The following is a 27,874-nucleotide window of genomic DNA, read 5'->3' as shown; positions in this document are numbered from 1 at the left end:
TGCTGACAAGGGAAAAAAGGGGGAAAAAACAAGAAACAAACGAAACAAAAGAAAACAAAAAACAAACAAATGATGCCACGTCCAGGTAAAAATGTGATTATTGTGTGTTTGTGTGTGTGTGTGCGTGTGTGTGTTGGGGGAGGTACATGTTTTATGGTTGGCTCTACGCTTTCAAAAGTGGGGGCACTTCATGGTTTCTTCAGCTGACAAGCAAAAAAAAAAAAAAGAAAAAGTAAAAGGTCTTAGCCCAATCTGTTATGAAAAAAAAAAGTGGGGAGAGGACCGAGCCCCCCCCCCCCCCTTGTGGGCAACGTTCTTGCCATCTTGTTCTACTTTTTTAGTGGGCGTTTCTACAATTTGGGTCCAAGAAACCAACTTCAAGTTGCGAATGTCGAACGAGGAATAGGCCCCTAAGTAGCCAGATCAGACACAGACGCCGTGCGAAGCGGCCTCCCTACTGTGCGACAGCGACAGGGCTGGGGGTGTTTCATCAACGTTTGTCAGCGCTGACAATTTCAGCAAAATCCTTGGTTTTGATTGGCTGAGATGGTCTGGTCACTGACTGTTACTATGGTGATTCAAGTTGTCAGCGCTGACAAACTTGATGAACCCCACCAACCCCCCCCCCCCCCCCCCCCGCAGATGGCGAATATCAAACGAGAAAACAAATGCAGTGATTTGCCGTGCGTCACCATGCGACAGTGTGCGGCAGGGCTGCGTATGGTAACATGCACGAATAAGTAACTAACTTCAGATAGGATCTGCACTGTAGCGAATATCGAACGAGGAATAAGTAACTAACTTCAGGTGACGAATATCGAACGAGGAATAAGTAACTAACTTCAGGTGAGGAATATCGAACGAGGAATAAGTAACTAACTTCAGGCCGGTTGGAGCTAGCTCCATGCACAGATATAAATACTTGTAGGCTCCATGCACATACACAGCAGCATGCACTGACTGGACTCGAGTTCCATGGCATGGGTTATGGCGAGCGCGTTTGAATCAGTTTACTCGTGATGAGATCGTGTGTAAACGAGGGAGAGCAGAGCGAACCCAACACCAAAGAGCGTACAACCAACAAAATCTCACTAAGTACGGCAACATGGCTACATTTTATGACTTCAATCTGGTTGACAGTGACTCTGTTGGTGCATCAATGAGGAAAATAATCGAAAGAGCCGCAAAACGTAAGCTCTTGTCCTGATCGTAAGCTTTTCATCCTGTCGAGTAACTACACGCAGCCGCTGTCGCCGAAGCGACGCGGCTGCACTTCTATTCCTTCGCAGACGTTGTCATTTTTCAGTGTGGTTGTGCGACTCCTTCATGAATATCTTTATTAATCGTGGAAAAACTAAAATACAAGGAATTATCGTAATCTATGATCATTTCGGCAAAATCGTGAAATAGGCCCCACCGCAGTGCGCGTGCACCCGTGCGTTAGCAAGCAAGGTTAGGTTAGGGTTAACCGCAGCAGCGACCCCATACGGACTACGTACCGTAAAGGGGCTGTTACTGTGTTACAGCGCCCCGCGACGGGGTTAGGTTAGGGTTAGGGTTTAGAGTTAGGTAGGGTTGTATTTATGGTTAAATTGGCCATTAAATTAGTCAAGGGACATTAGGGAGTCCTTCCGAGAATAAAAAGTAGAAGACTAAAGAAAAAACGGGAGAAAGGGAGGACGAAAGATGCTGTGCTGTGGAAATCGGCCCCACCGCCGTATGCATCTCGCGTAAACGCCGTTTGGTGGGGCCGCATTCACGAGTATTATACTGTGGAAGAAAGCCCCACCGCCGTGCTTATCTACCGATAAACGCCACACGGTGGGGCTGAATTCACGAGTATAAACAGGCGAGCCGCCGTAGTATTTGTACGGACACGCAGTGGTGGGGCCTATTTCACGAGTATGCCAATCATTCAGTAATCGGTATGCGATTTTTTGTTTAATTACGTCAAAAACTCACCGAAATCTGTGGCTGAAATCAGGTCTGTAAACGTCCTTATTGCTTCACTCCTCGTCTGCGTGTTATTTGAATGGCATTCACTCTCGTATACTACAACGTACAACGTAGGTAGTCGGAGCAGTGCCGTATATTAAAGGGAAGGTAAACCCAAAAAGCAATGTGGATTGAGTGAAAGCAGCAACATTAGTAGAACACATCAGTGAAAGTTTGAGGAAAATCGGACAATCGATGCAAAAGTTATGAATTTTTAAAGTTTTCGTGTTGAAACCGCTGGACGAGGAGACTACTAGAGGATATGACGTATGAGTGGACAACAATACAAAGAAAATATAAAGGAAATTCAACAAAAATTCACTTTTCTAGAATTATGAAAGAGCAATGGACCAACCTCTTTCCGAAAGCAGGGGGAATAATTGCTACCCCTAACATATGTCAATATCAAGTTGATGGAATTTGTAATTTTCATGAAAAATGGATTTTTGTAGAATTTTCTTTATATTTTCTTGGTATTGTTGTCCACAATACGTCATAACCTCTAGTAGTCTCCTCGTCCAGCGGTTCCAACACCAAAACTTTAAAAATTCATAACTTTTGCATCGATTGTCCGATTTTCTTCAAACTTTCACTGATGTGTTCTATTAATGTTGCTGCTTTCACTCAATCCACATTGCTCTTGGGGTTTATCTTCCCTTTAAGAGAGTCTGGCCAACTCATAAATTGGACGCCATGTCGTTACCCAGCGTACAGTGCGCTTATGGTTTTAGCGTGTGTGCTTGGAGGGTTAAGTGTGTACGCGCAGGCGTCCCAAAGGCACGGTGTTGCTTGTCTTTCTCTTGCCCAGAGAGGGAGAGAGAGAGAGAGAGATAGAGGGGGGGGGGGGGGGGAGAGAAAGGGGGTAGGTTGAGGGAGGGACATTCTTTCATTCCATCCATGTTGAACAAAGCCAACAATCAATCATTTTTACACATTCAAATAGACACAAGCACACAGGTATACCGTATAAATAATAGGGAAGCTGTCTAAAGGACATAATTCCTGAATATAAAAAATGATGAATTATTGCTGTGAAAATAAAAGAAGAATTCACAGTAAGTCGTATCGTAAACTTTCACTAGACTGTATGCTATGTATATCGTATTTAGCAAGTTGTCCAGGGAACAAGAATATTGTATAACAACATGATGTATTATATAAATTTACAATTCTAGCTGTGCAGAGGATAGACGAATTCCACAGTTATTACTGTTTCCCACGTAAATACATTGTAATCATCAATTACCACAGTCCCATATATGTATGAAACTGACATGAAGGCCGATTAGTATGTAATTCAAAAGGAATACACCTATGTACAATGTACAACATGAAAAAGTGACGTCACCGATATTAAGGTATATGTAAAATGATCTAAAATTGTTTAAAAATAATATCTAAAAAAGACATGTTGAACGAAAGCACAAGTACAGTCAACCTCGCGTAAGTCGACATAATCGGGACTGAGCAAAACACGTCGACTTACGCGAATGTCGACTTACGCGTAAGTCGACATTTTGTCGACTTATAAATGAAAATTAATTTCCCCTGTATACAACAGAGTAAGATTTGGATCACGATGTGGATCGCTACCCATATCTTACTCCTTTTGCTGTCAAAACATGCCTACTGCCATGAGCAACAATAATGTTTTAGTTCATGCATAAATCTTGCGCGGGTTAGTAACGACAACACACAATTCCCATATCTCTAGAGAGATTTTGAGAGAGCGGGATCGGAAACCTAGGCCCGTTTCTAGACACTTAACGTTTTAAACTTGATTTGAAATATCAAAGGCAAATTCCCCCAAATTGCATTAAACTTTGCGATTTAAATTCAAATGCGTTGCTGGGAAGATATGCGTGTGATTTCGCATGATTCTGTCGGGATTATTTTTCAGTGCCGACCGAGTTGAAATATGTGTGAATTTCCTTCCCTAAGTCGCCATATTTTTTTGTTCTGCTTAAATTTGTATTGCCATACTCTGAAAATGAATTGTTCTCGCGCTCCGATTCACAACATTACCGCTCTGTACGGCGCGAGCCCGTCTGAAATAAAAAGAAGAAGAAAAGTTTGTTCATCCGAAAACGACATCTTTCGGGCTACTATAACCTTCGTAAAAAACAAACCTCTTACCATTGTAGGACTAATTTAACTTTGTATTGAGATTTAAAACTTCGGCATAGCGAACTTTGACAATAATTCGTTATCATTTTTTTCATTGACATTTTGTGAAGCAGCATGCGTTTCGGTAGTTTGAAACGTGTAAATGTTGCGATGTCTTTCCCCTGCAAATGCAGACTAAGTTCGGTCATGGCGAAAGTTCCGTTACGAAATAAGAAATAATGCGAGCCTTTTCAACAATAACGCACTTCCGTACATTTTTATGCGTTTAAACGCAGTTTCTAGTTTCGGACAAGAACCGCAAGTCTTTTCTGCAACGCTCTTGCGTTTTAATTACAGCGTTGCTTGTGATTTGACGGACTTGCATTTGATTTTTTAGAGTTGCGTTTAAGCGCAATTGAGTTTAAATTTCATACAATTTTCTAGTTTTATGTGATTATCAAACGCAAGTCTTTTCAGCGTTCCGTGTGATTTGATGGACTTGTATTTGATTTTCAGAATTGCGTTTTATCTGTATTTTTAATTTTGCTTACGATAAGTCTTTTAAACAATAACACACTTCCGTAGATGTTTAGAGATGCGTTTAAACGCAATTTATTTCTTTATAGTTTCGTACAATAACCACAAGTATTCTCTGCAACGCTGTTACGTTTAAATACAGCGTTGTATACGTGATTTGATGGACATGCATTTGATTTTTAGAGTTGCGTTCCAACGCAATTGAGTTAAAAAAAAGTTCCCTACAATATATTTTCTAGTATCGTATGATTATCAAACGCAAGTCTTTCAACGTTCCGTGTGATTTGATGGATTTCAATTTGATTTTTAGAGTTGCGTTTAAACGCAATTTAGTTTAAATTTCCTACAATTTTCTAGTTCCGTATGATTATCAAACGCAAGTCTTTTCAGCGTTCCGTGTGTGATTTGATGGACTTGCATTTGATTTTCAGAGTTTCATTTGATTTGTAATTTTGTTTACGAAATAGAAAATAATGCAAGTCTTTTAAACAATAACACACTTCCGTAGATGTTTAGAGATGCGTTTAAACACAGTTTCGTATAGTTTCGTACAAAAACCGCAAGTCTTCTCTGCAGCGCACTTGCGTTTAAACACAGCGTTACGTGTGATATGATGGACTTGCATTTGAGTTTTAGAGTTGCGTTTAAACGCAATTGAGTCAAAAAAGTTCCCTACACTTTTCTACTTTCGTATGATTATCAAACGCAAGTCTTTCAGCGTTCCGTGCGATTTGATGGACTTGCATTTGATTTTTAGTGTTGCGTTTAAACGCAAGTTGGATTTAAGTTTCCTACAATTTTCTAGTTTCGTGTGATTATCAAACGCAAGTCTTTTCAGTGTTCCATGTGATTTGATGGACTTGCATTTGATTTTCAGAGTTGCGTTTAATTTCTAATTTTGCTTACGACATTAAAAAAGTAATGCAAGTCTTTTCAACAATAACGCACTTCCGTAGATGCAAAGAGATGTATTAAAACGCAGTTTATAGTTTTGTACAAAAACCGCACGTCTTTTCAGCAACGCACTGGCGTTTAAATGCAAAAGTTGCATGTGATTTGATACACCTGCATTTGATTTTTTTTTTTGGTGCATTATTAGTTGCATTGTAATAAATTTTTTTAGAAATAGAAAGGGCCCTGGTTTTGATACCGCTTCGGAATAATCAACGTTAGAATATTCGGATTTACAACAATTTCATGTTCGGATATTGAATAGCTACTGGGACATATAAGTGTACAAAATTTGTGCGATTTGAGAAAAACGAGAGGGAGAAAAGGGGAAAAGTGAACTGTCTTGGGTACTACATGTAATGCTCCAGTGTAAATGAGTGTATGTCCTTTCTATATTCTGGCATACAAGACAATGGACGCATGGCGCGAACGCTACCGCGCCGTACACTAGCGAATTACCGAGTAGAAACGCAGCAAATCGGAGCGGGAAAACAATTCTTTTTCAGAGAATGGCGATAAGATTTTGAGCGAAAAATTATGTCGACTTAGACGAGGGAATTAACACGTATTTCAGCTCAGTTGGCACTGAAAAATCAGGTCGACTTACGCGAGTTGTCGACTTATAAATGTCGACTAAGACGAGGAAATTTTTAAGGAATAACAAAGGCAAAAATCAGGACTGTTTTATTGTGTCGACTTAAGCGAGTTGTCGACTTATGCGATGTCGACTTAGGCGAGGTCTACTGTACTTTACCTGGATAACATAATATGAGGGATATCCTCAGTGACATCTGTACCAAATAATAAAAAAAACCCCACACAAATAAAGATGTCCTAATGGCGGCCGGTATTCCTCCGCCATATTACATTGTTCTCTTAGCAGGTGTATACGTCTTGACAATGTTACACGACAGTTTCACATAATTGGCAGAAAAAATGGCAAATTTGTCACTAAATTTAATGCGTCGAATGTTTACTTTCCTTGAACTAGGTATGAATGGATGTCTTTTGTTTAAGAGAGCAAGTATTAAGGAATTTGAGCATTATAAATTTATTTTTTTCTTTTGCTTACTTCTTCTCACTACTTTTTACTTACTACTATTTTCATCGCAATACTTTCAACGGTTATTTTAAAAGTATATAGAAAATTCTGTCATTTTAGTATTTTCACCTACCTTTGACCATCGTGGCCAAAACCTTTCCCTATCATGCGTCATTGTGTAGTAATGATGGCATGCAAATACGTGTACCATATTTGGTTTTAAGTTTGTGAATCGGGTGATTTCCAAGGTATTTAGGAACTGCATGGGTAATAGTATTTCAACAATAGAGAGTAGAATTTTAATATTACATTTTACCTGACATTGATCCTTGACCCTTACCCCCCTCCCATACCCCCCCCCCAAAAAAAAAATAAATAAATAAAATAAAATGACGAGAAAATCACGGTCCTATAAGCCCTATAAGCTAACAACAAAACTTCGTCCACTCACACAAGCATACATGTCAAGTTTCATTACCTCAAACGGTGTCCACAATATTGATTGCGATATGAAGGACAGACAGAAGGACGGACGGACGACCAAAACAAATGCCTCAGGCGACACTTTCGTATGTTATGGCGGAGACATACAAATGTGAATCAAAACTTGGATAGTCTGAAAGACACCGCGAGGAATCCAAAGAAAACAAATCAGATATATTTTTCCCGTCGCACTCTGATTTCCCGCTTTTTCCTTTGTTTTGGATCTGTCGGAAAGCAGTGCATCATTACACTAAGAGCCAGGTCGGTTCGCGCAACGCCATGCTGCACAGGAAGGCATGACTAATCTTCAGTTTATGGCAATAAGATATCAAAATATCTTTCGTGTTGTACCTTCTATATACTTAAATAAAGCTGACAACCTTACGGCAATGACATATCCCCACTGCACCATGACTGATATTCAGGGGAAGTCCCCAAGGCAAGCAATATTAGCGCGTAGCTGCGCGTAATGAACAATGGGCACTGCGTATGAGCTCTGCTCGCGCCCGCGTGATTGACTTTGGTAACGACATGGCGCCTGTAGGTCACGGGACCAGCTTTTGACCAATCACAGGCTTCAAAACACCTAAGCCGAAAACCGAGTTGGCCAGACTCTCTTAATATACGGCACTGAGTCGGAGAGCTAGAGGGCGCCTCTCCGACTACCTACGTTGTACGAGTATACGAGAGTTCCAACACCAAAACTTTAAAAATTCATAACTTTTGCATCGATAGTCCGATTTTCTTCAAACTTTCACGGATGTGTTCTACTAATGTTGCTGCTTTCACTCAATCCACATTGCTCTTGGGGTTTATCTTCCCTTTAAATCTCCCGAGAATACTACTTTCCTATGCATGGTGCTGTGCGCAATCTTACAAGTTTCACCATAAAAAGAGCCACACTCACTGGGATTTATGTGTATGAATGAGAATTTACATTGTAATCATTTTTATATACATGTTCATTTTCCAGTACATCTTAGAAAAAGAATAATAATTATGGTACATTTTGTACCACACAAATTGCTTGATTTTTTAGCTCACCTGAGCCAAAGGCTCAAGTGAGCTATTGCGATCACCCTTCGTCCGGCGTCCGGCGTGCGTCGTGCGTAAACTTTTCATCAAACCCCCAAAATGAAGGAATCTTTAAAAATCTTCTCTAGAATCAGAAGTTATAGAGCTAAGATAATACTATGAGTGAGTACATTAATGACTGTAGTTTTGAGTTTGTTCATAGGAAATCCAGGGGTGCCCCTTTTGGGGGCAGGGGTGGGGGGGGGGGGTGGTTGGGAAGGTCCAAATGGGGGCCTGAATTGTACATTTTCATCTTCTTCCTGAAAACCTCATGATGGATTTTCGTCAAACTTGGCAGGTAGCATCCCTAGGGGGTCAGGATCTAAATTTATCAAAATGGGCACCATGCCCCACCCAGAGGGCCCCAGGGGGCCCCAATCCAGTTCGGGAAACCCACTCACAAGGGGGGCCCCTCCTTATACAAAGTAACCCGTCCCCCTTATAAGTAACCCCCGTGGGTCTCCACGCTTTTTTGCAATGCAACGCGAAAATGGAAGGACTGCGGCAATTCGCTTGATTATGTCCATAAAGCTTCACAAGTTTTCTAGTTACTCACGAAATTTGAGCAAAATCGGTTCGAGGCATCATATCTAAAATCATGGATTTAAATGCGATGTCAAACGACCCATGCGAATGCTGAAATGCGAGCGATTACTGGCGTGAGTGTCGCCAGGCGCGGCGGCGCGGCAATGCTTGAGTGCAGACGTGGCGACTGAGTACGGAGACTTTCGTTCGCCATATCTCGGAAGTGGTTAAATGTATCTTCATGTAACTTAGTACATGCATGTACTGACTGGAAGTGATTATCTCGGAAATTTTGGGGTAATGGGGTCAGAGGTCAAGGTTAACGCCTCAAAATTTTACTTTTTCCCCTCATATTTAAGCAATGTTGCAGGATATTTTTTGAAACTTAGTGTATACATATTACACAATAGAGATTTTCTTGGAGGTCAAAGGTCAAAAAGGTCAAAGGTCATAATGTCAGAGGTCATGTGAAAGTGGTAAATTTCACTTCTCCCATATCTAGGAAGTGACTCAAGCTGAAATCATACAAAATGTCCTTTTCTCCATCCGTTGAAAATTACTCAATGGATATAAAACTGTTTCTGTGATATTGTTAAAAATGTATAGAATGTTTTAGATATTTGTTTCACTGCAAAAGTGATGTTGAGGGTATCATGAATCAACACAAATCAACATGCATTTGGATTTCAGGGGCCCTTTAATATGAAATGCAAATTTGTGATTGATTGTAAGTTGTAATCAATTGCATGTTCAGTCAGTTGTATGAAACAGTGGCTGCTGTAACAAGATTTGTTGCAGACAGTGGATCCCATTGTATGTTTGGATGGTTAAAATCACCAGCATGAGAACATTTCGTCACTGGAGTGACAAGACCTTGTATCTGTAATTTTGGTGAAAATGACTTTTTTGGATTGATGGTCAAATAATGGGTTAAGTGATGTCCTGTCCAAATCCCAACAGTCTAACTCCAAAAATAGAGCCATTGGTACCATGGCATGTCAAAGGCAAGGCTTTCCCATTCGCTCCAGTGCATTGGCTGCCATGTTTTTTGGCTCTCCTGAACATTTGACATTTTGTAGATACGAGGTCTTGTCACCCTGGCGACGATTTGCTTCTGTAATGAAAGCTACTTGTGGCAGTAGTGATAAAGGTGGTAGTAGCAACCAAAAACATAATGGCTTTGAAGCTTTTATCTCTCTATAGATCATGAAATCCAGGCTACATACATGTACTACTCTGACTTGATGATGCCTGCCTTGCATATTAAGACAAATAGGCAAAAATGTGACTAGGTACCGTTAAATAAAGAAAGCCTTTGTAGGTGCTTATAAAGGTTACTATAGCTCTAGAGCCTCAGATCTCTATCCCCAACTTGTTGAAGCTAGATGAAAGAGACTAGACCCATTGTGTCCTAAACAAAGCTCCCACAAATGAAGTAAAAGTTACAAGATGGTGTGTTCAATGCAAGTAATCGTAAGAGGATATCCCATTCATGTTCCCAAAAGATCAAACAAAAACTACCAGTGAATACACATGTATCTGCATGCAGAGCAAACTGCAACAGCATAATATCCTGACGATGTTTTTTTTTTTTTTTTTTTTTTTCATTTCATGTTGCTTTCTTTTGCTGATTTGGGATAAAGTAAATTTGGGTTTCTTATTCAGGGCTCAACACTAACTTTTTTTTTTCTAGTGGCCAGTTGGGCCACCAGAATCTTTGAATTTAAAATTTTGTGGTTCGTAAAGGAAATAGTTGCCCAAAATTAATTGAATATAAAAATTCATTTTGAATTTGAGCTGCCTGTTTAGGCCACCAAAAACTAGCCTTTTTAAAAATTTTGTGGCCCCTACAGTACATAACCTTATAGTGGCCCGAACCACCGCTAAGGCCCCCATCTCATGAGGAAGGCGACCATGGCGATCTGTGAAAAATTTACAAATCGTGGCGCAATCATCCTCCATCTCCATTTTGGTTTGCAAGGCGATTACACAATGGATTATCTATGCTCACCCTGTGCTGTAGGCGATATTGCCATGATGATAATACCACTGCCACGTTGTTGCTGCACTTCCAGGCCGATAAGACGCTCTGCTTCTCCAATCGAATCAACTGTATTGCGATATCCGTACACTTATCAAGACCTCGTTTCAACAGTGATACGATCTGAGCGACTATGATACGTTAACACCGGGCTTCTGCTACGATCTCAAGTGATCGAGGTATAAAATGGGTTTCTGATTGAATTTCTTCAGTCAGATGTCAGTTTCCAACCAAAATGGATGCAGAATATGGTTTCACCCTTATATCTTAGCATTGTAAAACACACCAGTTAGAACCTGATGTATAATTGCACCATTCAATTAAAAGGGTAAAATTACGAGCAAACTACAAATCATATCCTACAATGAGCCAATTTTATGAAGTTATAATTGGAAAGATTGCAACTTAATATACTTGCATTGACTTGCAATGGTATATATTAATGACAAACAATTCAATAAACAGAATAGATTTGTACTGATTGTACGTGGAAAAAGGAATTTTTATACGCTTAAATACTCCATATCCACCTCCCTGATTTGGTGCATCACTTTCTTTCGTTCATAGTTGGTTCCTGTTACGAAATACTGTAAAGATTGTAATTTTCATTGGTGATGCAGGCGGCTTTCAATGTGCTTGAGTTACGCTTTACGTGTTGCTACCCCGTCAGAGCTACGAATATGGCGCTTTTAATGTGCTCGTGAAGTGATTGTGATTCGCTCTAGAACCACGATGCTCTCGCTACGGAAGTTTTGGACATGCTCAAAACTTGGCGGTGACCATGGCGATGGTGGCGAACCTCTGAACTTCTGAACCACACAAGATACGATGGAGAAGATTTAAAGCAATCAAACTACAATCCGCCGTGCTTTGTCGATTTTTTGGTGATCGTAGCGGAATCGCCGTCTAGTGAGATGGGGGTATAACGTCGAGCCTTGTAGGTCAGTGCCGTATAATGTAATCTTATGTTCTATATCTACATATTTTGATTTTTGTACAGTTGGCTATGAATATGTTGCAGTGGATCACAAGATTTTCAAGCTGGATCGAAAAACAAAGGTTTGTGTGGAATTTTAATCCCGAATGTTGCCTTGTGTGTGTATCATCTAGATACCTATAATGATGAAATACAGTAAAGCTTATATAAGCCACCATGCTCATCAGTTAAATGGAAACTCAGATGCCCACAGCAAATTTAAGAAATAAACGCGACTGAATGCAATGCAATGCACATGTCCCCCCCCCCCCCCCCCCCCCCTCCGACGAGCGATGGCACCTTCGAAACAATGGCTGTGTGCAGAGACGGAAACATGCCCACTCGGAGCTCTCAAATTCTCTGATTTTTCTCTCTTTGGAAAAATCTTTAATAAGATTGTTCCCTGGGGAAATGTGGGAAGTTATCAACACCCAATCTAATGAGCAGAATTCATGTTTTGGGTTTATTTTCCCTTTAACTGTAAATGTTCTTTTCTCAGTAAATACTAGGTGTTTCCAAAAAAAATTCTTACTTTTGATCATTAATAGTTCAAAAACGATTCATCCGATAAAACTGTCATTGATATGAGTAATAGCTGAAGAGTGTACAATTTGTTGGAGGTGATTTGAATGTGAAAGCATAAATCAGCTTCATCAAATCTAAGATTGATTTTGAAGTAAGGTTTCAGATTTTGGTCAAATTTTAACCCTCTGTACAAAAATTGAACTTTGCACAGGAACCAATGATGTGTATGTGAGTGTGTGCTGACAATGGCCCTGAACAATGGACATGCCTGAACCACCTGTTGACTAAGCGGCAGTCTCGCCCTCCAAGGCACATGAATGCTTAAAGGGAGGCAGTTCTGAGATTTTCACTGTACTGATGATTAAGAAGAGTAAAAAATATAACCTTTCACAAGTTTATACACGTGGAAATTAAAAACTGTCTCCGTACGTGATTTTTGAAATATAATTCCTGCGAGCGATCATGTAAGAGCCTGCAAAAAGATGCTATGTCATTGATGCCCTACTCTCAAGTTGATAGCCGTGCCTCTAAAAACCACTTTAAGTGTTCAAATGATCAGTTGTAATTTTATCATAAAATGTGAAAATATGTGATTTTATTATTTTAAACGAAACATTTCAAGTTTAGTTATATAAAATTCATGTAAATTGATATTGCAAAACATAAATTTATATATATTTTAAGATCAAATATACCATGTACTTGACATCAAATAGGCACGGTCCTTTTCTAGCTTCTGTCCGTGTTGCATACTACTTTGCGTACAAACCACTCTTGCGCGCGAATTCCTACAATACCAATGTACACAGTACTCCGTCTAGCTGAGTTTGGCGTTCAGACCGAAGATTACCTGGGCATAAGAGACTCAAATTCTTCAAAGGAAATATTGTTTCTATCGATATTTCTATAAGTACTCAGTTATCAAATGAATATGACTTCTACAGGGCAGGGTAAAAACAGGGGACCGCAGGAATATGATTTCGCTCCATTGCCGTGCAGGTCCAGTCGGCACTTGCAGTGGCAGTGTACTGCAGTCAAACCCTGGCTGCAGCCCCACCGTAAATGACACATAGCTAGCCACTTTCCTTACCTCTCTAACATTTACGCTTCCTTTCCTCGGTTCTCTTCGAAGTCGATGCTCGAGGTTTTTCTGTTTTATAACTGACGAGCAAATATGGTCGGGATTGCATCTGGCTAGCTTCAGTTTTCTCGGCCTATAACCGAGGGCCACAGCCTGCCTGTCAACATCAAAACATGCTTCTCAAATGGTCCTCCCATAAGTCTAACGTTACAACACGATATCGAAAATGCTTAAAAGTTTTTATGTTCGGCTTCGTTGTACCGAGATTTCTCAGCCATGCAGCACACCTTTCACTATCCTTTTGTGGGTCTGGGATGGAAAAAACGATTTTCCTGGGCAATTTTCTTTACGATTCGAGCAAAATACTGCTTGACACATCGCCATCGGCATAATGAAAGATAGCCTTACCAGACGACGCCGAATGTGTAGAACCATTTGTACGCACATACACGTACTGGAACATAGCCTACTACTGTAAACAGTATAACTGCATGCACGGCGAAAGGGCTGCGCTGTGATAGACTGGAAACGTGCGAAGGGCAAACGCAACCGGGATATCTACCGTAGATCTGTAGTACTGTAGTACTGTCCACAGGTGTACTGTGCGAATATACAATACGCAATACATACACACACACACACACACAGTATGTAAAAACAATGTCAAATACTAGTAGCCATCGTCTTCTTCATGCATCAGGGTAACAATTAGCGTACGCATAATGAGCAGAACTGGCTGGGAAGAGTTGTGCCTCAGTGACGTCGGACTCTCCGCCAAGTCTTGCTCATTATCATATTCACCATGCTGATTCACACTTTTTCAACAAAAATTTACGACCTTATTTGGTGATTTGAAAGTTTGTTTTTGGTTAAAGTAGTTCATTGGAGGTACCAACAACATTTTTTTCTTTTTTAATTCGTGAGGACTGCCTCACTTTAATCAATAATTCAATATGTGGATTGCCCTGGGCACTGCTACATTGTAGTCTGAATTCATGCACAGTAAAGGGTAAAATGCATGCACATGGAAAAAGTAAGCACATGTTTCCATGTGCTTGCAAACACCACATTTCATTCCAGCTGGCAATCATTTTCAAATTTTGCTTCACATATCACTAAATTTGGGATATAAATAAGCATAAATGATATAAAGTTCTTCATAGAGCAAAATCTGGGACCTAACTGAAATTAATCATGGATTTCATGAAGCTGATTTATGCTTTCATGTTTAAACCACCTCCAACAAAATTGTACACAATTCAGCTATCACTCATATCAATGACAGTGTTACCTGATATATAGTTTTTGAATTATAAAGAATCAAAAGTGGGAAATGTTTTTTGAAACACCTAGTGTATTTTTTCAAACACACAATCTTTGACTCTCATTATTCCATGTATATTCATCAGCACCTCAGAATTTATTTCATAGTAGTTTATGGCTAAGAATGGAGCAGAAAACACTAATATTAGCCTTGTCTTAGATAACTGTGTTGAAGTAGCGTACCTATGAACATCGGGACTTTAAAAAGTGGACAAAGTTTTAATGTCCGTAACGCTAAAAGTGTAATGTCCATAACGCTACATTTGTAAACCTGTAGAGTAAATGCTGAATCTGTTGAACACAATTATCAATCCTCAACATAAACCAGACCTGAGCACTCATTTCAGAAGAAAATTTATTTTGCTTAAATGCTGCAATTCATAAATTTTCAACATATATGCACATGGAGGTAAATAATTGTGTCCAAAAAAATGTAGTGTCCATAATGGCAAGCATTTTGTGTTACAATCTACCAAATGATTCATAGTAACTAGTTAAAACTTGGACTGTTAACCAGGATGAATGAGTTAGAATAAACCATGAATGGATTCAGAATAATCATGCTGAGTTGTTGAAATAAGCCCAGAATTAAAAAAAAAAAATTATCTGAATGTAATGTCCGTAACACTAGAATTGCCCATGTTCTACCTGACAGTGATCCTCTTGGGAATTTTAGGGTCTTAGGGTCAATGGTCAAGGGTCAAAGGCTGGGTTAAAATGCTGAAAATTGTACTGTTTAATACTGAAATTATACTTTTTCTTCATACCTTGAAAATTGCTCAATTCCATCATATCAAAATCATGCAGATACATTGTTGACTTAGAGTAGCTAACTCTCAGTTTTTATGCCTCTGCCACGAAGTGGTGCCAGAGGCATTATTTACCATTTGACTTGAAATTTAGCGTATGTGACTACTATGATATGGAGCAGGGTGCTACATAAGCACTTACTCGATTTCCCGGGGCAAGTGAAAACCGAAGTCAGGCAAGTGTTTTGAAACAATGAGGAAAATGCTTGCCTCAATTGGGCAAGCAAAAAGTTTTGAAGCCACTTTTTGTCGAGCCCACCGGAGGTGAGGGGAGACTAAGGGATCGCCTGCGGCGTCTGTCCGTCCGTCGTCCGTCCGTAATGCTACAAAAACTTCAATAACTCTTTACTCTGGGCTTCAATTGCAATCAAACTTTGAGGGAAGAGGAGTCGTACAAAGTTTCACATTTTACCATATATGAAGGTCACCTCAAGGTCAATGGTAACAAGCATGGGTCAACGAACTTTTAGAGCCCAATGATAAGTTTTTATGGCACGTTTCTATTATGGGTCATAACTTTTGATCCATAACTCCATTTGTGACTAAACTTGGATGGTGAATGTCCCTTGGGGAGTGGATGGTCACCACAAGGTCAATGGTCACAAGCATGGGTCAACGAACTTTTAGAGCCCATGTTAAGTTTTTATGGCGCGTTTCTATTATGGGTCATAACTTGATCCATAGGTCCGTTTGTGACCAAACGTGGATGGTAGATGTCCTTTGGGGAGTGGATGGTCACCACAAGGTCAATGGTCACAAGCATGGGTCAACAAACTTTTAGAGCCCAATGTTAAGTTTTTATGGCGCGTTTCTATTATGGGTCATAACTTTTGATCCATAGGTCCGTTTGTGACCACATGTGGATGGTAGATGTCCCTTGGGGAGTGGATGGTCACCACAAGGTCAATGGTCGCAAGCATGGGTCAACGAACTTTTAGAGCCCAGTGTTAAGTTTTTATGGCGTGTTTCTATTATGGGTCATAACTTTTGATCCATAGTTCCGTTTGTGAATAAACTTTGGTGGTAGATGTCCCTTAGGGAGTGGATGATCACCACAAGGTCAAAGGTCACAAGCAGGGCTCAACGAACTTTTAGAGCCCAATGTTAAGTTCTTATGGCTCGTTTCTATTATGGTTCATAACTTTTGATCCATAACTCCATTTGTGACCAAACTTGGATGGTAGATGTCCCTTGGGGAGTGGATGGTCTCCACAAGGTCAGTGGTCACAAGCATGGGTCAACGAACTGTTAGAGCCCAATGTTAAGTTTTTATGGCGCGTTTCTATTATGGGTCATAACTTTTGATCCATAGGTCCGTTTGTGACCAAACTTGGATGGTAGATGTCCCTTGGGGAGTGGATGGTCACCACAAGTTCAAAGGTTACAGGCAGGGGTCAACGAACTTTAAGGGCCCAATGTTCAGTTTTTATGGCATGTTTCTTTTTTGCTATAAATTTTTACCCTTTTATATCTCTTTTTAAAAAAATCTGTTATATCCCATTTGCGTACGCGTACAAGAAAGAATGGGCGAGACACATTATGGCACTTGCCCTGTTTATATAAATTGTCTTCCCCCTTCAAACCCACAATTTAGTTATGCAATGCACTCTATTTTCATTTCAGCAACTTTCCAACACTGAAGTGGAGAAGCCCCAATGTAACGCAACTCAAAAATACTCCCTACCCCTGTATGTATGTTATATTGCAATTGTATGGCCAAATAAATAATAACAATTATACATTTGTACTAATAATTATGTAACACCCCTGTAGGGGTACGGGGTGCTAGGATGATAAAAGGATGAGAAGAAACAGGTTGATGATTGTGGTATCAGCATGTATGTATAGAATGACACATTTATTACTCTCATTTGAGTCTCAACAGACAAAACTCAAGCATCATCAAATACTTTAGAGTAATAATGTATAACAAAAGCGCAATAACTATTGAAATTAACACAAAGTTAATTCACACTTCAGTCCTCAGTTTAACGCATAAACTAAACTGGACTACATTACTATTCAATTCTGTCATAATCAATACTTACATTTAATATGTCAGTTTACCAACACTTAAAAATCAATTATCAATTAACTGTCTGATTATCATTAAAATATCATTCTAACAAACTCATTGATTTAACTTATCCTTTCTTTTCTATCAGCAATGTGTATAATCATGTTCAACACATATTTTAATGATATCTTAATATCTACACATAATTTCTTGTCTGTGCTAACTTCCATTCTCATACTAATTCTATATCTGTTCTAGTCTTTCTTCTAAAATAACATATAAATTATCATTAGTTGAAGTGTGTTATTGTAACGCATTTAGTCTTTTCCTTGCATGAACAAAATAATTAAACATATAATTTATCCAATTAACCAGCTCTCTCACATTATAATTTCCAATCATATATTATGACTTTGAGTATGAGTCTTCATACTACATGCAAAACTAATACAGCAGCTCAATTATGTTCATTCCACAACCAGTAACCAGTTATTCTCCTAATCATTTCATCTAAAGTTCTCCCATAAGGAAACATTTATAGTAACTAACTTCTCAACTTGATATTCTTTCTTCAGATAATATATTCTTACACCAATTCACTCGCTTGTGTAAAACCAGCAAGCATAAATTGAGGGAGGAAGTCTATAAACTCTTTTCCTAACAAAGAGAACCATCGATGGCTCTTGCCTTCATGTATGCATCAAACTTCCCTTATCCTCCTACATACAAACTTACTCAACTCTGTGAGCTGGGAGGACAACATCTTGCGGGAGACTGTGCTAACATACAGCACTTCCTGTCCCCTTGATAGTCTATAACACAGACCTTCCAACTATTGATATACAGTGAAACCCCGTTATAACGAGGTCCGTGGGACCGGCGATATTACCTTGTTATAACCGGTACCTCGTTATAACCGTACGCATCAAAAACAAAGAAAAACATAAGCACGACATCGGAATATACCCATCAATGGAAGAAACTTAAGAACATCCTTTGCGTTGTTATTACAAAATTATGTATCATTATTATTGAGATAATAAAGGGAAATTAGTTGTGAATTAGATGAAAAAGTAGGGGTTGAAATGAGATCATTCTTTATTGTAATTCTTGTTTGTTAATTTTTCCTAACACCAGCGCAAATAGAGTAAAATACAGGCGTTGTTTACCATAACTTGCGAGGTGTTTTTACGCTGTTGGTGCCCAGTGGGAATGCGATGATTTCATGAGTCATTTCGGCTGTAATCTTGTACAATATATGATCGTTGCGCTCGAAGGGATTAAAAATGTGTTTTTTATTTTCTTCCGAAAATCTCTTCGCGTTTTGTACATCCGTTCTTGAAAAATATGCGACAGGATTGAATGTGGAAGGTTACATTGTGATCCTTTTTACGCAAATCTGTACCTCATAGACCATTCTGAAAGGAAGAAAAATCTTCATTGTGAAATGCAGTGTTAAAATTGTGATAATGAACAAACCCAGATCTATTCAAACTAATAAATACGTTTGCGTTTTTTTTTTCTGATTTAGGTTAACATGCGTTATTCAACTATTTTTACGCTACTGTCACCTGGCGAGATCGCGATAATTTTAGAGTAACATAGTACATGCATTGTTTACCGTTAACTTGAGAGGTATTTTACGCTGTTGGAGCCCAGCGGGAATTCGATAATTTCATGAATCATTTCGGTTGTAATTTTATACAATGTATGATCGTTGCGTCCGACAGGATTAAAAATGCGTTCTTTATTTTCTTTCGAAAATCTCTTCGCGTTTTGTACATCCTTGAACTGTTAAATGCGTTTGTTTCTTTTTCCGAACACCGATTGAGTAGGTTAACATGCGTTATTCAACTATTTTTATGCTGCTGTCACCCGGCGAGATCGCGATGATTTCATTAATTCTTTCGGCTTTAATCATAATAAATTACACACTCATATTTATTGTTAAATGATAATGAACAAATCCAGATCTATTCAAATTAATAAATGCATTTGTTTCTTTTTCTGAACACCGATTAAGTAGGTTAACATGCGTTATTCAACTATTTTTACGCTACTGTCACCCGACGAGATCGCGATGATTTCATTTATTATTTCGGCTTTAATCATACACACTCATATTTAGATTATATTTGTTAAATGATAATGAACAAATCCATATCTATTCAAATTAATAAATGCGTTCGTTTCTTTTTCTGAACACCGATTAAGGAGGTTAACATGCGTTATTCAACTATTTTTACGCTACTGTCACCCGACGAGATCGCGATGATTTCATTAATTATTTCGGCTTTAATCATCCACACTCATATTTGCTAAGCAGCAAAAGAACTAGAAGTCGGAACTACAAATGGAAAGGATATAATAATGAGTTGCACACGCATTCCAATTGTCCGTTTTTGGCCACAAGTGTCGCTACATGTAAAGTTTTTGAATGCGTTCGATCTTTTTTATTTCTCGTTGCCGTGTGGTCTGCCCTAATATCACGCACGCGTATCTCGCGGAAAAGAAAATCGAATGATTATGTTTAATGATTTAGTAGGAACATCGGAAGGCATTCCTGTGTCTTATCGCATGATTTAGAAGAAAACATGAAAGGAATGGTTCTCTCCAAAACGGAAAAAGACGTGGATAGCGTGAATTCGGTTTTCAGGGTTTCGTTTGTCGCGTGTTTGAAAGCGGCAATTTAGTCAAGAAATGGAGCCTCGTTATATCCGATCAAATTGCTTAATATCTTTTTCTTTATCATGATGCACGGAAATTGTCCTCGTTATAACCGGAATCTCGTTATAGCCGAACTCGTTATAACCGATTCGTTCTGCCATAGGTTTACACGCAAAGGAAAACGGGACCGACGTGATCACCTCGTTATAAGCGGTTCCTCGTTATAACCGAACTCGTTATAACGGGGTTTCACTGTACCTGTACTAGCACACCTAGTTTCTCCTTATATACAATTGTAAGTACATCTACTGAAATAGCCTACACTACTCTACTATCCGCGAATCAACATCAATAATATACTAGTATCTGATGTTATCAATGATACCTACAGATCAAGATTCAAGTAACATATATATTCCCATTAATAAAACATTTATGTACATGTAAGGGGTCTGAATATCTCAGACTAGCTTCACAGATTGGGGTTCCAACACACTGGCCGTAAAACTCTTATACCCCTTTCCCGCTGCCCCTCTCGGTGAACCACCGTTGGATTCCGCGGTGAAATTTTCACTGCTGTCGTTTCACACCTACAACAATGCTCTCGGTGAATTTTGTTATGCAACTTTCCCCTAGATGTGTTTTCTGCTCGCACCGCGGCCAATCCCAGCTGAAGTGTGTAATAATGGCGCGATTCGCGCCCTAATTTGAACATGGTCTGGTGGATACTGTACTACAGTGCATAGTGGTTCGTACTCGTATGATGTCACCTCTGTCGATCGTAATTCGCATTTTCGGAGGGCCTTCATTTCATTGCTCACAGTGTTGAAATTCGCGATATTTGCAGCTCATTGTACATACAAAAAAAGAGAAAAAAATAGAACTAGAGATTGTAATTTGTCATCACTGACAAATTAAGGTGATCCGATTTTTTTTTTTAATCAATGATTCGAGTCCTGATAGTGCAAAGTCTCAGCTACAGCATATTAAAATCTGAGAGGAATTCACTGAAGCATAAGTAAGATAGTGCTCGATCAAGAGAGTCATGTCAATTTTCACATCTGAAAAAATTCCCTCCCATAGAGATAACACGTCATAGCGAAGATAGAAAAAGAAGTACATGACCTTTGATCCCACTTTGCACAGACAAGATGGCATCTGAGCAAAAAGTGGTTATTTTATGAAATGATCCCTGTAACATGGTCTTTACGTGTGCAAAATATGGGAAAGATAGGACTTGTATTCACCAAGATACAGGATGAAACAACTATGACCTTTGACCCTAATTTACATACCCAAGAACCACCTTTACACTCTCAAGATGGCACCTGAGGAAAAAGTGGTTATTTGTGAAATGATTCTTGCGACATCGTCTATAAGTGTGCAAAATATGGGAAAGATAGGACAGGTATTCACCAAGATACAAGATGAAACAGTTATGACATTTGACCCTTATTTACATACCCAAGATGGCGTCTGATCAAGAAGTCGTTATTTTATGAAATAATGTAGGTGACATGAACTAAACATGTGCAAAATATGGTGGTGATAGAGCATGTTTTTCTTGAGTTTTTGCAAAGAAAGTTGCGCAAAGAAAGAAATATTTCAATACATCGTTGATGAGCTTTAATTTCAACCAAGTATTTTGACGTGATACCGACATCGTGTGAAAAAACAAAGGGCACTTATATGATAGCACAAAGTTTCAGCTACAACATATTAAAATCTAGGAGAAATTCACAGAAGCATAAGTGAGATAGTGCTTGATAAAGAGAGTCATGTCAATTTTCACATCTAGAACTCCCTCCCATAGAGATAACACGTAATAGCGAAGATTGAGGAAGAAGTACATATGACCTTTGACCCAACTTTGCACACCCAAGATGGCATCTGAGCAATTAGTGGTTATTTTGTGAAATGATCCTTGTAAAATGGTCTTTACGTGTGCAAAATATGACAAAGATAGGACATATATTTACCAAGATAAAGGATGAAACATTTATGACCTTTGACCCTAATTTACATACCCAAGATGGCGTCTGATCAAGTAATTGTAATTTTGTGAAATAATGTTCGTGACATGAACTAAACATATGCAAAATATGGTGGTGATAGGGTATGTTTTTCTTGAGTTTTTGCACAGAAAGTTGAAGAAAGAAAGAAATATTTCAACCAAGTTTTTTTACGTGATCCCGATAATGTATGAAAAAACGAAGGGCACACTTACGATAGCCCTACGTCGCAGCTACAACATATTAAAATCTTAGAGAAATTCACCGAAGCATAAGCGAGCTAGTGCTCGATAAAGATAATCATGTCAATTTTCATTTCCATAAAAATTGCACTCCCATAGAGATAACACGTAAACTGGTCAAATTTGACAAGGTTACCTTCAATCCATTTTTTCGAGGTGATGTCGTCATCTAATCAAAATTGTGTAATTACATTAATGAAAGAGCATTTCATAAGCTACAACATATTGAAATTTAGGTGAAAATTGAGAAAGGATAAGTGAGATACGCTCGAGTAAACTTGAAATTTGATGACGTCATTTTGAAAATTTACTTTTTTTAATTTATTAAGAAATCTGATATCTTTTAATCATTTTGTCAGCACAGCCAGCCCATGAAATGACATGTGCAATTCATCAGCTTTCAGAATATGTAAAGAAAATGGGGGGTCACTGTCCATCCTGACGAGTAAAATCCGATTTAAAATTGGCGGTTTTTTGGCATACTTGCACTGTATATCGCCATTGACGCGCGCGCGGAATTTCAACTTTGACAGGCCCGTTTGACGTCATATTGAGTCGGATTGACTTGAAACTTGGTAGAAATATTCCTTGACATTTCAGAAATATATTCCGTGTGATAAAACGGGAAATATCTATTGCATATGAGCTGTGCGTGCGTATATGCGCGCACGCAACGCGTCCGTCGATTTTTTTTGAAATGCTGTAAATGACCTGAAACGTGTGCAAAACAATTTTAAGGTTGATTTGAGCATATTTGAATTTCAACGCGCGCCTACGCGCTCGTTTACTATGAACGTGACTAAATTTTATGAAATATATCAATAGAACTTGACTTGAACTATATGATATTCTAATTTCATTGAAAAATTCCATTCCATTAATGAGATATTAATGTAAACGTGATTTCAGATAATGACGTCATAATGACGTCACGGTTGACTGATCACATTGATACACTAGATCTTTCGTCCTTAGGACATGATACATATATGGTATAAGTTTGAAAGTGATAGGTGGGGGGACTTTTTGAGTTAACCTCTGCACAAGATTTGAGGAGAAAGAAATAAAGAAGAAGAAGAAGAAGAAAGAATCCGTACAGATACAATAGGTGATCCGAGAGGATACTCGGATCACCTAATGAAATTTGCTATCATTGTGTCACTGATGCTTCTGAATCAACTCGGACTGTTCAGAAACCGAGTGATGTTGCAATCGCAGCAGTATAGTCGAGTACGAAGACGGGTGAGACTCATCAGCGTACCAGACTGGAAGAGGAATCAAAGAAGAAGAAGACACGGCAACTCGAGTACACTCTAATTAATCAGCTCAGTTTATTTGTATACGGCATGCGTAGACGATACAACACCAAGATGCAATATTGTACAACAATGCCGTCACGGCTGTGAAAGTCACACGAACGACATGCTACTGTAGTCGTGTGTGTATTTACATGGGTATACACGAATTACGTGTGGATTAATTTGGGAGAGCGCGATAGCTAGCGAAAAACGTGTGCATGACCAGAAACAAAACATGACCTTTGACATAATTTGCATATTTTCCCTGGTGTTTCACCGAGACAACCTTTCACGCTGGGCGTTCCTCGGTGAACCACCTGTGGTTTCCCCGTGAACTGTCGGTATTTACCCAGGACGCTTCTAGGGTAAAAATTGCCCAAAAATTAATCGGTGTTTCACCTAGGCTTCCCCTAGGTTTCAACCGAGTTTCCTTTCACACTGCGGGGTTACCCGGGTGCCCCCGGGGGCACCGGGGGAAGATTTCCTTCAGCGGGAAAGGGGTATCAATCTCTGCCCAGTCAGTCCCTACATCTACATACTTGCCAACTCTACCGCTTTGGGCGGTAGACTACCGCTTTTTTAGAGGTTTTGACCGGCTACCGATTTTCTCTTCTGATCTACTGATTTTGTAGCAAACCTACCATAAAATGAAATAGAAGTCATATTTTCCCTTCATTGTGCGCTGATTCCCTAAAATAAGCTAGTAATTAGAATACTAATAATAATTTCAAGAAACTCGTTCCTCAAAAACGCCGCATTCAGCCCTCTAATATGCACACCATGTATGCACACTGCAGTGGCGCACTACTAGTAGTCTCTATCATATCTACATTTGTACGTGCGTGCAAGACTTACTGTACACGTGTACGTGTAGCTAGAACCACGCATAATTAATGTTTTGGTAGCTCACGTGTGCGTGGTGCGGCCGATGCGGCATACGGTGTGGCATGATCACGTGTACGTACGTGATTGTATTAAACGTACATGTACATTGTATTTTTATATCTAACTTGTGATAACAATATGTTTGATTACTTTTTCACATATGCTTAGCCTACAAAAATTATTTACCAATATGTCTGATTTTATTTTTATATGCATAGTCTACAAAAGAGTTCAAAGATTTACATGGATTATATGTTTTTTTATCAATACCAAGAACCCTTTAAAAAGATTAAAAAGCATGCACCAAATCTCATATTTTGATATTGAAAAACAAAAAAAGTCCACACCACGGGAGGGGGGACACCCCCCTCCAACACCCTCCCCCCCCCCCCCTCGCGCGCAACCGCGCTCGGGCTTGGTCGCCTCGCTCCCTCGCAAAATCTACCTCTTCAGAATTTCAAAATGTTGGCAAGTATGCATCTATTCAGTCTCTCACAGAGAACAAAAGCCTAGACCCCATCCATGGGCACAGTGATAAATGTACTGGTACTCTGAACGCTGCATCTAGGTATGAAACAAAGGACCAATTTACAAACCTGTGCCCCATGGTATACACCATGTAGAATGCATATATGTACAGATTGTGTATACCTGCTTTGCAAGATACGCTCACATATCCCAAACCTTATTGAAGGTCTATATATATATATATATATATACTACAAACTAGACATCAACACAACCCATATACAAGTCATCTACAAATTATACATCCATTCATACTTTAGCTTGTGCAATATACCAACACTAGTGCATTTTCATCTATCACTAATAAATCAAGGTTAACATTAACAGCACTCTCAAACTCAACACATACTTGCATAGTCATCCAGCCATATAGTACTTTATGACTGCATGAAATGTTCCCTCAAAATACATCTTATTTATATCTTATGAGTGTGAGTGTATTATCAAGAATGCACATGGCAGTGGTAAATGATTACATTCCCTTTTTGCAGCAACATTAAAAATATATAAAATCAAAGATGAGAAGAGACTTACCTAGGATGATAAAAGGATGAGAAGAAACAGGTTGATGGTTGTGGTATCAGCGTGTATGTATAGAATGACACACAAGCTGCTACGACTTCCTGCCACTGTTTCCCCTCACCCAAACTCTTTGGACTCCTCAATTCTCCAAAAGGGGGGGGGGGGGTATTATGCAATGGGGAGGTGCAGATGATGAAGCAGGTAGCTTCATCATTTCAAGAAGTCTCTTAGTGTGTACAGCAAGTAAAGCAAATCATTTAAAAAAATGGGGGGGGGGCATTTTGATCTCACTCCCAGGATCACAATTCAATAGAATAAAGTTTGCTACTCTGTGTTTAAGCTTGCCAATCAATGCATGCTGTTTATTAAAATGATTGTGCTTTTATATCAACTAGTTGACTTTAAGATAGAAGTGATGTTTTGACTTGGGTTATTTAATTGGACTGCCTTTTTGGGCAATTAATATTCATGTTCAGGCAAGTGTTCTGCATCAAATTAAAAAATATACTTGCGCAACTGGGTAAGTGGTACAGTGGAAACTCGATATAACGAGATGGTCGGGACCGAGTCATTTTTCTCGTTATATCAGTACGCATAAAAGAAGGCATAACATAAAGACATTAATTTGCAGATGTGGGACTCACCCATCATATTTCAATCAATACTGATAACTTGATATTGTGTGTGAGGGAATTACTCACCTTTGCTTTATGGGTAAGACGATGTTTTTCGCCAAGGAAATTCAATATCAGGAATGTGTTTCTTATTATTGTAGATGTTTGAATTTGTAAATTTATATAGCTTGCGATTGTATTAAGATCGTCTGTGCATTGGTATGTGGTTATCGTATGGGTGTGTGTTGTGTGGAAAGCTTGAATATGATCTGCACAATGCTGTGTGTGTATGTGACACATTCTGTATGTACATTATGACTGCGTGTGTGTGTGTGTGTGTGTTAAGATGGGGAATTCCCTACGTAGAGGGCCAATCACAGCATCAGATTGCCTCACACCTGCTAAACGTCATGATGATGTCATGTAGACATGTGACCGTCCCACCACATTTTTTGCATGTATCAGTGTGCGCGCACACACACACTTACACGTACAACATGCAGTGCTAGCTGGAGTGCACTGAAGAAAATAATTATGTGTGTACAAGACAGTTTTTGGCGCATCAAGCTTTACAATCTCGGAAGATGATAGCACAGGCGAAGTAAAGCTTTACCGAAGGCATTTTGCTTTACCTCGCTATAGCAGGTTTGATTGACTATGTTTTTGTTTGTTTGGAAGTCACAAAATTCATCTCGTTATAGCAGTTATTTCGTTATAGCCGATCTCGCTATAAGAGTAGCATATTACATAGACTTGTGTGGAAGGAAATTTGGGACCGGGAAAATTTCCTCGTTATAACCGATATCTCGTTATAGCAGTGTTCGTTATACCGAGTTTCCCCTGTATAAATACAATTGTAAGTTATTTAGCACCCTGTGAAGTTGTGCAAACTTCATCTTTTATAACCGTTAAACAATTTGTTGCCATGGTAACAATTTGCAAATAAAAATCACAAAACTATTGTGGATTCGCTATCGCAGGTTTGATTGACTATGTTTTTGTTTGTTTGGAAGTCACAAAATTCATCTCGTTATAGCAGTTATTTCGTTATAGCCGATCTCGCTATAAGAGTAGCATATTACATAGACTTGTGTGGAAGGAAATTTGGGACCGGGAAAATTTCCTCGTTATAACCGATATCTCGTTATAGCAGTGTTCGTTATACCGAGTTTCCCCTGTATAAATACAATTGTAAGTTATTTAGCACCCTGTGAAGTTGTGCAAACTTCATCTTTTATAACCGTTAAACAATTTGTTGCCATGGTAACAATTTGCAAATAAAAATCACAAAACTATTGTGGATTGCGCTAACTCCCCCAGTTTTCGAGCATTTGACATGAGATATGTCACTATATCACTGTAGTTTTAAGATGTGCAAAACACATCTTTTGTCAATGTTTAAGAATGCATTGCCATTGTAACCACATTTTTTGTTAAACTGAAAAATACAAAAAGTTGTGGTTGAGCAAACTCCCTCAGTTTTTCAGCATTTCATTTGCAATTTGATACATGTGACTGCTTTACTATGTATGTAGATGTGCAAACTTCATCTTTTGTCAATGTGAAACTATGTGTTGCCATGGTAAAATGTTTTTTGTAAAGATGAAGATTATACAAATTG

The 27,874-nt window shown here is 39.0% G+C and overlaps 1 protein-coding gene across 1 annotated transcript in view; it reads left to right on the top strand.

The window, feature by feature from the left end:
* Nucleotides 1–1,047: 1,047 nt before the first annotated feature.
* LOC140241855 (ribonuclease P protein subunit p30-like) overlaps nt 1,048–27,874 on the top strand; it is a 59,203-nt gene continuing 32,376 nt past the window's right edge. Inside the window, exons 1-2 of the mRNA XM_072321606.1 lie at nt 1,048–1,190; nt 11,755–11,813. Coding sequence (XP_072177707.1) covers nt 1,106–1,190; nt 11,755–11,813 — 144 coding nt within the window. The 5' untranslated portion in view covers nt 1,048–1,105. The remainder of the gene's footprint in view (nt 1,191–11,754; nt 11,814–27,874) is intronic.

The sequence above is a fragment of the Diadema setosum genome, chromosome 18 (genome assembly GCF_964275005.1).
Source record: "Diadema setosum chromosome 18, eeDiaSeto1, whole genome shotgun sequence".
Lineage (NCBI taxonomy): Eukaryota > Metazoa > Echinodermata > Echinoidea > Diadematoida > Diadematidae > Diadema > Diadema setosum.
This window is presented reverse-complemented; position numbering and strand designations above follow the sequence as displayed.